At 53.3% G+C, this 12896-nt stretch overlaps 6 protein-coding genes across 6 annotated transcripts; 2 read left to right on the forward strand and 4 right to left on the reverse strand.

The window, feature by feature from the left end:
• Window positions 1–306: 306 nt before the first annotated feature.
• J4E87_007437 (uncharacterized protein) lies at window positions 307–2059 on the reverse strand (the record flags this gene model as incomplete). Its single annotated transcript, XM_049379032.1, has 4 exons — window positions 307–555; window positions 604–1610; window positions 1665–1953; window positions 2009–2059. The coding sequence occupies 4 exons, from the start codon at window positions 2057–2059 to the stop codon at window positions 307–309; spliced, it is 1596 nt and encodes a 531-aa protein (XP_049231302.1).
• A 539-nt stretch (window positions 2060–2598) lies between these two features.
• J4E87_007438 (uncharacterized protein) lies at window positions 2599–3615 on the forward strand (the record flags this gene model as incomplete). The annotated part of the gene is made up of 2 exons (XM_049379033.1): window positions 2599–3306; window positions 3355–3615. 2 exons carry the CDS (start codon window positions 2599–2601, stop codon window positions 3613–3615), a joined length of 969 nt encoding a protein of 322 aa, XP_049231303.1.
• A 100-nt stretch (window positions 3616–3715) lies between these two features.
• J4E87_007439 (uncharacterized protein) lies at window positions 3716–5785 on the reverse strand (the record flags this gene model as incomplete). Its single annotated transcript, XM_049379034.1, has 5 exons — window positions 3716–4465; window positions 4526–5385; window positions 5440–5628; window positions 5683–5711; window positions 5766–5785. 5 exons carry the CDS (start codon window positions 5783–5785, stop codon window positions 3716–3718), a joined length of 1848 nt encoding a protein of 615 aa, XP_049231304.1.
• A 372-nt stretch (window positions 5786–6157) lies between these two features.
• On the reverse strand, window positions 6158–7491 carry J4E87_007440 (uncharacterized protein; the record flags this gene model as incomplete). The annotated part of the gene is made up of 2 exons (XM_049379035.1): window positions 6158–7463; window positions 7487–7491. 2 exons carry the CDS (start codon window positions 7489–7491, stop codon window positions 6158–6160), a joined length of 1311 nt encoding a protein of 436 aa, XP_049231305.1.
• An 857-nt stretch (window positions 7492–8348) lies between these two features.
• On the reverse strand, window positions 8349–9981 carry J4E87_007441 (uncharacterized protein; the record flags this gene model as incomplete). Its single annotated transcript, XM_049379036.1, has 2 exons — window positions 8349–9829; window positions 9876–9981. The coding sequence occupies 2 exons, from the start codon at window positions 9979–9981 to the stop codon at window positions 8349–8351; spliced, it is 1587 nt and encodes a 528-aa protein (XP_049231306.1).
• A 609-nt stretch (window positions 9982–10590) lies between these two features.
• Window positions 10591–12782, forward strand: J4E87_007442 (uncharacterized protein; the record flags this gene model as incomplete). Its single annotated transcript, XM_049379037.1, has 2 exons — window positions 10591–10770; window positions 10842–12782. 2 exons carry the CDS (start codon window positions 10591–10593, stop codon window positions 12780–12782), a joined length of 2121 nt encoding a protein of 706 aa, XP_049231307.1.
• Between the last annotated feature and the right edge of the window lie 114 nt (window positions 12783–12896).

The raw sequence follows: 12896 nt of genomic DNA on the forward strand, positions 1-12896 counted from the left end.
TCAGGGCTCAGTCTGGGTTTCAACGACCCGACAGAGTGTTCGAAAGTAAGGCAGGATTTAGCCTATGTGACACGCGCTTCCCACGATATAAGTCAACACGCATCGTATATTGCTTACGTTGCACGAACCGAAACGACAATTGCTGATCTCATAGACTGCTTTGAAAATCGATAGACTGGGCTGTACAGTTGTGTTGGGGATGGAGCGCGAGAGGAATTTGTGCTTCACTCATTACGTACGGAAAATGACTTGAATGTCTGGTACAACGCTCTGAAAACATGGATATCACTAAAGTACATCTCGCAATCAAACAGCCTCAGTCCGCTGCACAGGCGCCTTTTCGTGGTGCTCACTCTCGTAATCAGCGTTCTTCCCGTCTGCTTGCACAATGAACTCTTCGCGCTTCTCGAAACCAAACAACCGATCCATCTGATCCATTCGCAGTCCTTTCGTGTCGTGGATGAAGAAGAAGGCGTAGATACTAGCGCAAATAAGCGCGGTGGCGAAGAAGACATATACGCCCCATTCCATCGAGGTGTACATTTGCGGCAGGGCCTAGAACAAGATTAGTATATCTATTACGTGCGACTGATAGGTGCTTACCTTGGTGACTACTAGAGTCCATATCCATACGGACGCTGCTGCCCATGGTCCCGAGATAGAGCGCATAGATGCGGGGAAGATTTCGCTAGAGATGATCCAGGGAAGGCCGTTCGCACCGAATGACCAGGCAGCACCAAAGATCATGATCATGGCAGTTGCAGCTTTGCCACCAGCGACTGTGGACTCGGACATGGGTTCGCCCACTGTTGGCTTTCCGAGTGCAATGTAGACGGCGAGGTAGTATTGGCAGAAAGCACAGATCAAGGAAGAGATGATCCAAGGCCACTTCCGCCCAAACATGTCGATGAACCAGGTGAAGAAGATGATGGAACCTCCAGCTTTGATAATTCCGTAGATACCGGTCCAGAGAGTTACGTCGGACAATCCGATGGATGTAAAGATGGTTGGAGAGTAGTAGTTGATTGCCGCGGCACCACTCCAAGCTTGCCACATGAACATGAGGAAGACCAAGAGGAATCTGTTTCGCATTCCTGGCATGGCTCCTTCGCGTGCTGCGGCTTTGATCGTTGTGAGGAAGCTAGCATGCGCCTCGCCATGTAGAAGTGCGGCACGCTCTTTCGCAATCTCATTTCGCACGTATTGAACATCCTGGGCAATGTATGGGTGGTCTTCGGGTAGGTTACGGAAGTAGCTCCACGACTTCAAGGCCTCAGCCTCGCGACCGCGTTTCAACAGCCAGGTAGGAGACTCCTTCAAAACCGGTATCATGAGAGCTAGCAGTCCAGCAGGGATGAGCTGAACAGCCATCGGCACTCTCCAAGCGATGGACTTAGATCGGTCCATATTGTGTACAATGCCGTAGTTGATCCAGAATCCGATAACGGCACCCGTTTGGTAGAAAGATTCGAAGAACCCAGTGAGGCGTCCACGAATAGCAGGAGGCGAGATCTCGGCGATGTAGATGGGCGACACAGCGGCTATTCCTCCTACACCCATGCCAGTGAAGAACCGCCCGGCGAGGACGAGACTTAATTGGTTCTTGGGGACTGAGAGACACGGTTAGTACTGGCACAGATATCATATCGATAAAGATTGCTTACCAGTGCACATGATCGCGCCAACGATGAAGATGGCATCGGAGATGATGACTGTCGCACGGCGACCAAGGAGCTCAAGGAATGGGTACATAAGCAGCGCTCCTACGAGTCCTCCAGCCGAATATATGGAGGTGATGTTGCTGGTGATCTCGTTCTTGTTCGATGCATTGATGCCAAAGTCTCGTTGGAAGGACTCCTGGGCAATGGTAGTGCCGATAAAGGCAGAGTCGTAACCATAAGCCAAAACGCCCATTGAGATGACGAGCGCGGCCATGTAGACCCTCCAGTTGTACTATAGACTACATTAGCACCTTATCATCTCACCATCGCTCAGCACAAGAACTTACAACTTCCGGAGGCGTTGGCCTGTCTTCGGGGGCGCGAGCAAAACCACCCATGATGACTATTCACCAGAACAAACAATGTTCAAGTTACCGGACGGGTGTTGAAGCTGCAAAGTTCTGCAGTAGTCTTGATGCCGATCCCAAACCTGGGGCTCCCACGTTCTTATGAACCAAACGCGCTTCCCCACAAAACACCCAGGCCCATCCGGGACGGAGAACCAGGTTGCCACATCCGACCACGACCTTCCCCAGTGGAGTCTCCAGAGATGGCGCACTTTCGTCGCGTGGGTTCGGTGGCGTGGTGTGGGAGCTCGTGGGCCTAGTGCAGCCGACACGCGAAGCTGGCGATGCGAGCGTCGGTAGCCCAACGTCACCGTCGCGGTCGTAGCCGACGGCGAATCGCGCGCCTTGGGAACCGATGGAACATCCACACGTCTCCACGCCGAAGCGCGTCTTCTCGCATGCTCCATCGTACTACCGGAACGCGTCGCGCAGTCGTGGATGCCAAAATGCGGCGGTTTCGCTCTGCTGCAGAGATGTCCTCCACATTCAGTTCCCCTCTGTACCTGCTCATCTCTTGACATCCTCACAAAATGCCTTCCGCAAACGGCACCAACGGCACAACAACATACTCCTTCCCACCAGGAATCCATGTCCCCTCATTGACTTGGTTCAAGAATGACACCAAGCAAGACATCGATTGGGATGTCCAAGAAAAGCATTTCGAGTTCTTGATTTCCAACGGTCTGCACGGCATCGTCATCGCAGGAACAAATGGCGAAGCAGCAACACTATCCTCGGCTGAGAAGACGCAGCTCGTCCAAACCGCTCGCAAGACGGCACAGCGCCTTGGTCGCGGAGACCTACCCATCACAATTGGAGGCGTAGCAGGCTGCACGCGCGACGCGATACAGCAAACCGCCGAAGCAAAAGAAGCAGGCGCATCATACTACCTCGCACTGGTGCCCTCCTACTTCCATTTTTCCATGAACCAAGATGCCATCGTAGCCTACTTCCAGGAGCTAGCCGACGCATCCCCCGTCCCCATCGTCCTGTACAACTTCCCCAACGTCGTAGCCGGCCTCGACATCAACTCCGAGATGCTGGATATCCTCGGCAAGCACAAGAACATTGTAGCCGTCAAGCTCACGTGCGGAGGCATCGCAAAGGTTGCGAGGATTAGTGCTGCGTTCGACAAGTCGGAGTTTGTGGCGCTGGCCGGTCAGAGCGACTGGCTTGTACCCGCGCTGAGTGTGGGTGGAATCGGCACAATTACTGGTGTCGCGAACTTGTACCCCAAGGTATGTACTATCGCCAATGTTTTGCGTGTTTGGAAGCTAATAGATCAGTCCTGCATACACTTGTTCAACCTGTACCAATCAGGCAAGCACGACGAAGCAACAGCCCTCCAGATCAAGCTCTCGGTCACGGAATGGGGTTTCGGAAAGGGTGGCATCAATGGCACCAAGTACGTCGTTGCGCATAAGAGGGGATACCCAGAGAGCAGCGCGGATTGCCGTAGGCCTTACCCGAGATATACGGATGAGGAGAAGAGGAAATGGGTTGTGAACCAGGTGTCAGGTCTTGATGAGCTGGAAGCATCGCTATAGAATGCTGCTTCGCAATGAAGAATTGAAACGTCAACGTGCTCCTCTTCGGACACCTGAGGTCTTCCGACAAAGCCCTTCTCACAATCGTTGTGTTGTCACCTCAAAACGCCCATTGCTCTCTAAGATCCCTCAAGACGCCATCCGTCCTCCACCCTATTAGTCTCTGCAACTGTTCCAGATACTCCACACAAGCCTGCTGCTCCCGCGGATCGATGATATAAGCTCCACATGCACTCAAAATGTGACTACCCTGGAACATAGCATTACCACAATGACTGTTACTCACACCATACCCTATGGTTATCCTCATGTGCTTGCGAACAGCCGCGTCGGTAGATTTCCTAGCCCGAACACCTGCCAACCCGACTAATGAGGCGTTGGGTGAGTATATCGTGAGCAGTATCTTGCAAAGGTGGTAGTACTGTAGTCCAACTGCCACGATCCCTTGTGGGCAGAGCAGTTCGGGCCAGCTTCCCTCAAACTTGTCGCCCGCATCGGGTTCGACGTGAAAGGCAGAGAAAGTCCAGGGCTTCGTGCGCTCCCATTCCTCGACTTCATCGTTCAATTCTTTCCATGTCTCGCGGCTGATGTTTTCGCTGCCATTGTTTGTGCCTCCGAAGACAGTTTGCAGGACGACGGCGAACAGGAATATGATGCGATTTGCCCAGCTTTCGTCGTCAAACTCGCTGAAGACAGCTGAGTGGCGGTAGTTGTCGAGGCTTAGGTTGAGTGGCTTTTGGGTCGTGAGGGAGACGTAGATGTGTTGGCGGAGAGAAACCCAGGATGCTGATTCGCGGAGGCCACCGTCCGCGGCGAAGGAGGAGATACTGTTTAGTATACGGGCGGTACCCTGTGATCATCATGTGGTCAGGAAAGATATACAGTCAAGCTTAAGAGCGAGAGAACGTACGAGGTGGTGGCAGTGTTCGTCGGCATCGCCCATCTCTTCGTGAAGCCGAAGCAGGATAACGGCTATGAGGAAGTTCTCATCCCAATGTGCCAGCGGGTCCTCAAGTGCTACGATTAGCGCCTGTAAGCACTGATCTACATAAGGCTGCGACACATCTTCTACGGCCTTGCCCATCAGCCAGGAGTGTCTTGCAGCAACACCCAGTATGCCATTGAGAATGACGGGGAAGTGGGCTGCGCGTTTTGGTACCTCAGTAGCAAAGTGCCGCCGTGAGTCACACACATCGATCCACGAGGTGCAAAAGAAGAGGTAATGATGGAGGAGACGGGCTTCGTGTGCGTTGTTCACGGGCCACCTAAGTGTTGGCGCTGAGGAAGGACTGAATGCTGTGGAGTTATAAGGAGAGTGATTATTGTTGATCGATCCGAAAGGGCTCTTCTTCGATAGACTCGGGGACTGTGATAGACGTTGAAGTGATCCGGGGCTGGCGTGCCAGTTTGTGTTTACTATTTGACTTATCGAAGACACGGCGCGAATGCTTTGCGGCGCACTATTACTGGTACAGGTCGTGATACCGATTAGAGACGGTGGGACCTGAGTGTTCAGGACCTCGTGGATGGAAGGCAACTCGCTAGTGTCGTTGAACTCCGAGGTTGGAAGGTCCACGAACGAGGTTATGTCACCGTACGTCGACGCCAGTTGGCTTTCGCTAGACACTCTGTTCAAATTTGAGTTTTGCCGGCGGGCTTTTGATGCAACGTCGAGAGTGTTGGGCGTGCTTTCGGGATTCGCTTCGCTTTCCGGCCCAGCTTCGTACTCTTCTTCGTCACCGCTGTCCTTGTTCGGCTCAACAAAGTGCACTACACCACGTTTCATCAGCGATTATCGCTATTTATGAATTGTTTTCTACGCACATGAGCTTGGAATATCAACCCACTGCTGTCCCACTTGGAACTCAAGGGACTGTTCAGCGGATCCTATGTCTTCGCCGGCGTTGAACTTGACCGCCGTAACAGGTCGGAAGCGAAAAGCATTGCCGCGAATGCATGGCTTTTTGCGCTCGGTGCAGTATTTGCATTTTTCCGAGTCACGCAGCTTCACGCCTATAAATTCCTACATTAAGCGTTTGGATGGCATTGGATTGTAAGAGCCCGTACATTTGATGTGACGCTCACGACAAGCTTTGCTGTTCAGCAATCAGCAAAATTCTACATGCGGGCAATTCCGCGGCTTGACTAACCATCCGCTTCTCTGTCTCATCGTGAGGTCGGAGGCCCGAGGACTGTGAACGATGGAGTTGCTACGTTGAGCCGGGAAATCGATCCCATCTTGTCGGTTTTCCTTTCGGGTCACTTACCCCGCCCACTTCGTATGCAACGTCCTAAGTCTGGAAGCTTGCGGGGCATCTTCCGATGGAGGAAAGCTTGGAACGTAACGCGCAGTTTGATTGGTATAGGTCTGAGCCGGAAATGACAAGTATACGCGCATTGACCTGTAAATGGCAAGGCTTCCCGTATTCTCTTGCGCCGAGATTGTCGCTCGATACCTGCAAGAGACTAACAGAATTGCGACTGACACTCGCTCGCGTGTTTTTGGTGAGCTTCAATGTGCGTGTTGGAGCTGGACTGAACATTACACGATCGCGAAATGGTTTGATGATGCGAAATACTCCTGGCTGACCAAACGCACGTCCACTCTTCGCTTGCCTTCATCCTGTCGTCTTTGCACTTCTTCCAACAAGTCTGCGGTAGCTTTCGCGTTGGTAGCGATGCTCTCGAGACTGCGGATGGCTTCAATGATCCATCTTCGTTCCTCCAAGTCGTCTTCTTCGCACCCCCACATCATCAGTGGCCACAAGACATTGACCGGCAGCGACTCGTCTGCCTGCGCCATCAGATGTGTCAGACGCTTTATATTCATTATGGCATTTATAACATCCTTGGTTTTTGGGTACTGCACGTATGCAACGCGATGTAAGTGTATGAACGATGCGTAGTAGTTTGCGAGATAGGTCCGGAAACTCCGTGTGAGTGCGCCTGCTAAGTTTTTGGCTATGTGTTTTTCGGTGAGGTTTCCAGCAACCGCATGATCCATCAATGCTGGTCGCTGGCCGTAAAGTGCATGTAGATCCTTGGAGATTTGCGCTGCGATGGCCATCACTTCAGTCTCATCCTGAACCGTGCCGCGTGTACGACGCCACGGGTCAATGCGTGTGATGCGACCGGCGAAGGACTGCACCTTCTGATAGAACATGATACCGGGATGATATAACACGTCAAACAGAATTTCCTCGATTTCGGTGTCCGACGTGTCCGGATCTGACCCGGGATTGGCCGCAGGCGACGCATCAAAGATGGTCTCGTCTGTGTCAGCCAAGAAGAGACCTTCTCCACCTGCTGTTGACACAGCGCGCGCGTCAAGTAGGCGCATCCATGAGATGAGTCGACGTTCCGGTGCCGAGAAGGTGGTCTTGCTGACACTTTTTATAAGTGTATAGGCCTCGCGTAAGTTCGTGTGGGCTCGTGGCAGCATTTCCGTAAGAAGATCGGTATAGGTAAGCAGGAAAAGGGCAGCGAGCATGTGTCTGAGGTCACTGTCCTCGACTACTCGCGTCTTTGCTAGGCAATTCGCTACCTGTCTGGATGCGGTATCATACAAAGGCCTCCAGTCTGCCTTGGCTATGTCGTTGCCCAGCCCACTGCGCTGCATCTGCATCGCGGCGAAAGCCATGATGGCACTCTTGACGATGGGTGACTCTGCAGCCAGAGTGGCAAAGAATGCCCGAGTAGATGCCCATTTGGGACCAGTTTCCACCGGTGTCAGGATGGGTGGCATGAGCATCTGGAGGAATGTGTGCAAGAGGTAATCTTCGTTCAGTCCATTCGACGCGCCCTCGGTAGAGAACGGCGAGGTCGAAGCTGGATCAGGCTGATGAAGTCTACGCTCTGGCAGCTCATGCACTTCATTGCTTGCAGAAGACGTTACTCCCAAGGTCTGACTTGAAGATCTATGAGTCGGCCGGGACTGGTGGATGGACTGCGAAACCGGGTCCGAGTGTGTTGCTACGCTCGCGAAAGACCCGGTGTCAGTTGGCCATGAGCTGGGACTCAACAGCATAGCTTCGTCCCAGGTGCCCAAGCTCAATGGCCCAGATAGGTCAAAACCAAACCCGTACCCTTCCAAGGGTAGTGGACCAGAAAAGAAGGGCTGGTGCTGGCCAGTGTTGAATGAGTGGGACGGATTGGTAGTGCTACGAGCCGGCGTGCGGTTCCAAGTGCAATCGAGATTCAGTCTTTCGCAGTGTCCACATCTGGGCCTCTGCTCATTACATCGCACTTTCCGCCTCCTATGTCGATGAGCGTTGGTTGGGAGTAACGAAGAATTTCCGCGTACCTGCACGCATTGCAGCCGTTTTTTGAACGCGCAGGGCGAGGCTGGGCTGGCGAGGATGCAGACACGGGCGCCGAAGGCACCAAGGGTGGCTGATTTGGTACAGGCGGCTGCGACATGAGCGATGATGATTTCTCGATTCGAGATGGAGATGAATCTGCTTGCGATGACTAGGGTATGTAGAACCGTTTATGTATGCTGCACAGCGGAGTAATAGTATGTGTGTGGGGGCCAATCAGCTCAGGCGCTATCTCGGTGTTTATGCGCGGGTGGAGCAAAGGAACGGTCGCGGCGCACGCCTGATCGAGATTTGCGCATCGTCACTGTGACACCTGGGCACTAAATACACTCAGTAATATGGGCTTCTCCGTTGCGATAACCCGTTGCATTTGACGATTTCCGCTGATCTATGGAGCTCCAAACACCTCTACTCCTACCTGGTCGATGTCCGCCCCCGTCGCCAAATCTTCACAGGCATCTCCCCTAGGATCCAATTCATCGTCTCTAGCCGCTGAAGCTCCCAATTCGGACTACTCAGCGCAAAATCATACCGCCTCAACACACTCGCCAAAACCACAGTCTGCTCTAGGTACGAGATGTTGCGTCCGATGCATCCCCTTGCACCCGCCGAGAAGGCCAGGAAGTAGGGCTGTAAGGCCTTGCCTTCTTCACCCAACCAGCGCTCCGGTATAAACTTGTCGGCGTGCGGGAACACGGATTCCTGCCGATGCGCAACATATGCAGACATGGCGACGGAGACTCCGCCCGGAATGTAGTCACCAAGGATGTTGACGCCCTCGGCTGGCGTCTGTCGCGGGAGTCCATGGGGTGTTGGTGGGAAGAGCCGGAGCGATTCGTCGAGGCATGCACGGAGATATGGTAGGTGTTTTACCCTGTCGTAAGCGACTACCCCATCGCCTTCCTCCTCCTCGTCTTCCAGTGCCGAATCGATCTCTTGCACCAACTTCATCTTGATATCTGGGTGCTTGATCAATTGGTACATGACATTAGCCATCGCAATCGCTGTCGTAGCTGATCCGGCGTTCATCATGATGCTCACTTCCGCGATGATCTCGCCCCATTCCAGATTGTTCGGATGGCCGTTCTTGTCTTCCATCAGCGTTTGGAAGAAGTCGTCGAGCTTCTCCCCTGCTCTGTACCGCTCCAGACGCTTGTGGGCGAGTTGAACCGGTACGCCCTCCCATTCGTTTGCGTAGTCGCTCATGCGCTTGTAGAAGGGGATGACGTTCGAGAGTTTGTTGATGAGCGGATACCAGTCGTATGGCCAGACCAACAACGACTGTTTCCGAGCTGTGTTGTAAAGTGCTGGTCTGAAATCACATTCGTATGTTGACCCGTCTGTCCTCCGTCCAGTAACCCTGTCGTGGCCCCGATCGAGGAATCCAAGCTTGTCGGAAAGTCCAATATCGGCGATAGCGTCTAGTGTGAAGAAGTTTGTCCACTTCCGATAATCGAGGTTCACGTCCTCAGGCTTCGGTAGCTGTCCAGGAGGCAATGGTGAGGTGCAGCACTCGTCAAAGTGCTTTAGTAGCTTCTGCGTCTTGTCGGCTACCTTGTGCTCCCAGCCCTCCAGGTTCTTGATCGCATACGCAGAGCTCATCAGCTTCCTCTTCCGCGCATGATCATGCTTGTCGATGGCATCGGCAAGATGGTAATGCGAGCCTGCAGTGACAACGTACGATCCGTCCTTGGTACAGGGAGTGTTATGACCGTAGATGTCTTTCACGGCTCGAAGGTCGCCGTACGAGAGGAAGTTGGGGCCCACACGGATTACTGGATGCTTTCGATGTAGTTTCTCAAGGTAGGTGGACCGCGCTCCGCCGTGCGCAAGCACCATGAACGGGATCGAAGATATGCCCGAGAGCGGGTGCATGTTTGGGTAACGCCGAAGACCTGAGATGTCAGTCGATATTATTATTGTACTTGATGGCTGACATACCATTCACATCGCGGAAGTAAACGACTACAGGATAGATAACAAAGTAGAAAAGAGCGCACGCGCCTAGCGCAGCAGCATACGGAATGGAAATGACCGCTGTAGACATCTTGGATCGTAATCAACACAATAGCAACGTTGAAAACAATCTCATTAGCAGCTTTGCATGGTGATAGTATAGATTGTGCGATTGAGAGTTTACTTAAGTGCTCGTCGCGGTATCTCACTGCCCGTTGACGCAGCCGCAAAAGTGGACAACCGCATCCCAAGTTTACCAAAACGGGTATGCTTCGGAGAATGACGTCCTATTGCGGAATGCATTGCTACGACCGGTATGTGCGGGCTTGAAAAGTTGAATCGGGAACTACGTGTGGACACCAACTGACAGCTAAAGTGTGGGGTAACGCGGGGATGCCATAGTTTACTCGCGTCATGATCAGCACTGCCACGAGCGTTCACGCATCACAACGGACTACCGAAAGCGTTGCACTCAGAAATGTCTGGTCGTTATCGACAAATCAGGTCTGGCAGTCATGCCCGAGAACTATGGGTTGGTGCCAGTACCTGTACGGCTGTCATCAATGGCCCACGCGCTCTTGACTGATTGAAGGATACCATTTGCTTCTCCCTGGCTATATTGCCGCTTCAGCCTGTCAAACCTTTGTAGGCTACTTTGCTTCCTTCTGTTATCATGAATTCACTTAGTCTACCATTTGACATGTCAGAGTTGAGGTCACATCTCAATCCTCTTCTACAAGCACTCAGCACAACACCAGTGTTCAGCAGTTTAAAGCCCTCGACTGCAGCGGACGGACTAGCTGCATTTCTATTTCTTCTTACATCGCTCGGGTATATCACTCGTGGTCGCATTTGGGACAAGCCGGACCCGAACTACCATGTAAGGAGACTACTTCCACGCAACTTTGCATCCTTGATGTCGCAGCATTACTGACCATGCTGTTATTGTAGGTGTATTTTGAGAGACCACAGATCGCAGAAGGCTTTTCAGACGGGAAGACCACTTCTACGCGCGACGTCTGCCAACGCCTCGATGAGGGCGGCTATCATTGCGTCATCTTTTGGGGCTCACAGTCTGGTACATCGGAGCGCCTCGCCGAAAACTTGGGTCGAGAGTGCGGCGCGCGCTTTGGAGTAAATGCCTTGGTCGCGGACTTATCCGATTACGATGCCGAGAGTGTTGCGAGGATCCAGAACAAGTACTTCGCCATCTTCATCCTGAGCACATATGGCGAAGGCGATCCGAGCGATAACACTACCGGCCTTTGGGATTGGATCAAGCGGGTAGGCGACGACAACATTCGGCTTGAGAGCTTGCGATACCTGGCGTTCGGTCTCGGTAATAGCAACTACAAGTACTACAACAGGGTCCTCGATGTCGTCGCCGATGTCTTAGATGCTGCAGGCGCTACTGCGCTGATGCCACGACAGAGAGCCGACGATGCCAATGGTGGCACAGAGGAGGACTATCAAGCATGGAAAGATGATGTCTTCACTCTGCTTACTCAGATGGGGTTCGAAGAGAAGGCTGTCACTTACGAGCCGACGATGAGGGTTGATCTCGCCGCCGTGAGCCCTGGTCCCGAAGCAAATTCCGTCACATCGGTGCACCACCAACGATCTGCCTTGAACTCAGCCATAGTTCATTTGACCATCAAACACTCTCGCGAGTTGTTCGTGTCGGGAGATCGTAACTGTGTGCACTTGGAAGTGGATCTGGGCAATACGGACATCGTGTACAAGACTGGGGATCATATCGGCATCTGGCCTGTGAACCCTGAGGAGGAAGTCAACCGACTGCTCGACATCCTCGGCTTGCAAGGCCGTAGACACGACTGCCTCACCGTAGCACCGAGAAGTGGTTCCGACAAGCCAAAGATACCGTCGCCGTGCACGCTCGAGACAGCTTTCCGCAATCATCTAGAGGTTTGCGCGCCTGTGGCTCGGAAGGCTGTGCTCGAAGTTGCTCAGTTTGCGCCCACTCCTCAAGCCAGATCGAAGCTCCTCGGCATTGCGCAGGATCGTGGACGTTACGAGCGGTTCACGTCTTCTGCACACGTCACGTTCGCTCGGTTGCTCGAGCTTGCCAGCCCTGGTGCTGCGTGGACCTCGATACCGCTCGCCTTCGTTATCGATAACTTGCTGCCACTTCAGCCGAGATACTACTCCATCTCTTCGAGTTCCGTAACGTCTCCCCGGCGCATCGCGATCACCGCACTGGTAGTCAATAAGACGATCACGACTGAAGGCCAGTCGAGAACCACAATTCCTGGCCTGACGTCCAATTACCTCTTATCGGCATCCAATCTTCACCCGGCCGGAAATACGCCAATTCCCACCTATCACCGCTCAGCCGCAAGTGGAGATGTCCAGGGCCAAACAGTTCTCGCGCACGTGAGGAAGTCGAAGTTCAAGCTGCCCGTCACATCTTCGACTCAATTGATCTTGGTCAGCGCTGGTACCGGCTTTGCTCCTTTCCGTGCGTTTCTCCAGGAGCGCGCCAAACTGCATGCAATTGGTAGGCCGATTGGCAAGATGTTGTTGTTCTTCGGATGCCGGAACCAGGAGGACTACATCTACCATGACGAGCTGGCAAAGATGCAGGGACAGCTAGGAGACAAGCTAGAGATCGTTACGGGATTCTCACGAATGCAAGGGCAGCGCAGAGTTTATGTGCAGGACCGGGTGGCCGAGCACGCTGGCAAGGTGCTGGACATGCTGGAAGGAGGGGCCAACATGTACATCTGCGGCAAGGCAAGCATGGCCCGGGAGGTGGATATGAGGCTGGGAGAAGCGGTCCAGGGTGCGCAGGGTAAGACCGAGGCCGACGTCAAAGCGTGGGCTGACGGGCTGAAGAAGAGGGGCAAATGGAAGGCGGATGTTTGGGGGTGATTTCGGTTGAGATTCTGTTTACCATAGCGCGTTCGTACGAAGGGAGGGCGACCCCACTTTTACCAATTTACCCCTGCCAAGCCAAGCAACACGGCCAAAGCCCATCCGCGCCCC

The sequence above is a fragment of the Alternaria ethzedia genome (genome assembly GCF_023757985.1).
Source record: "Alternaria ethzedia strain BMP 0044 chromosome Unknown scaffold_20, whole genome shotgun sequence".
Taxonomy (NCBI): Eukaryota; Fungi; Ascomycota; class Dothideomycetes; order Pleosporales; family Pleosporaceae; genus Alternaria; species Alternaria ethzedia.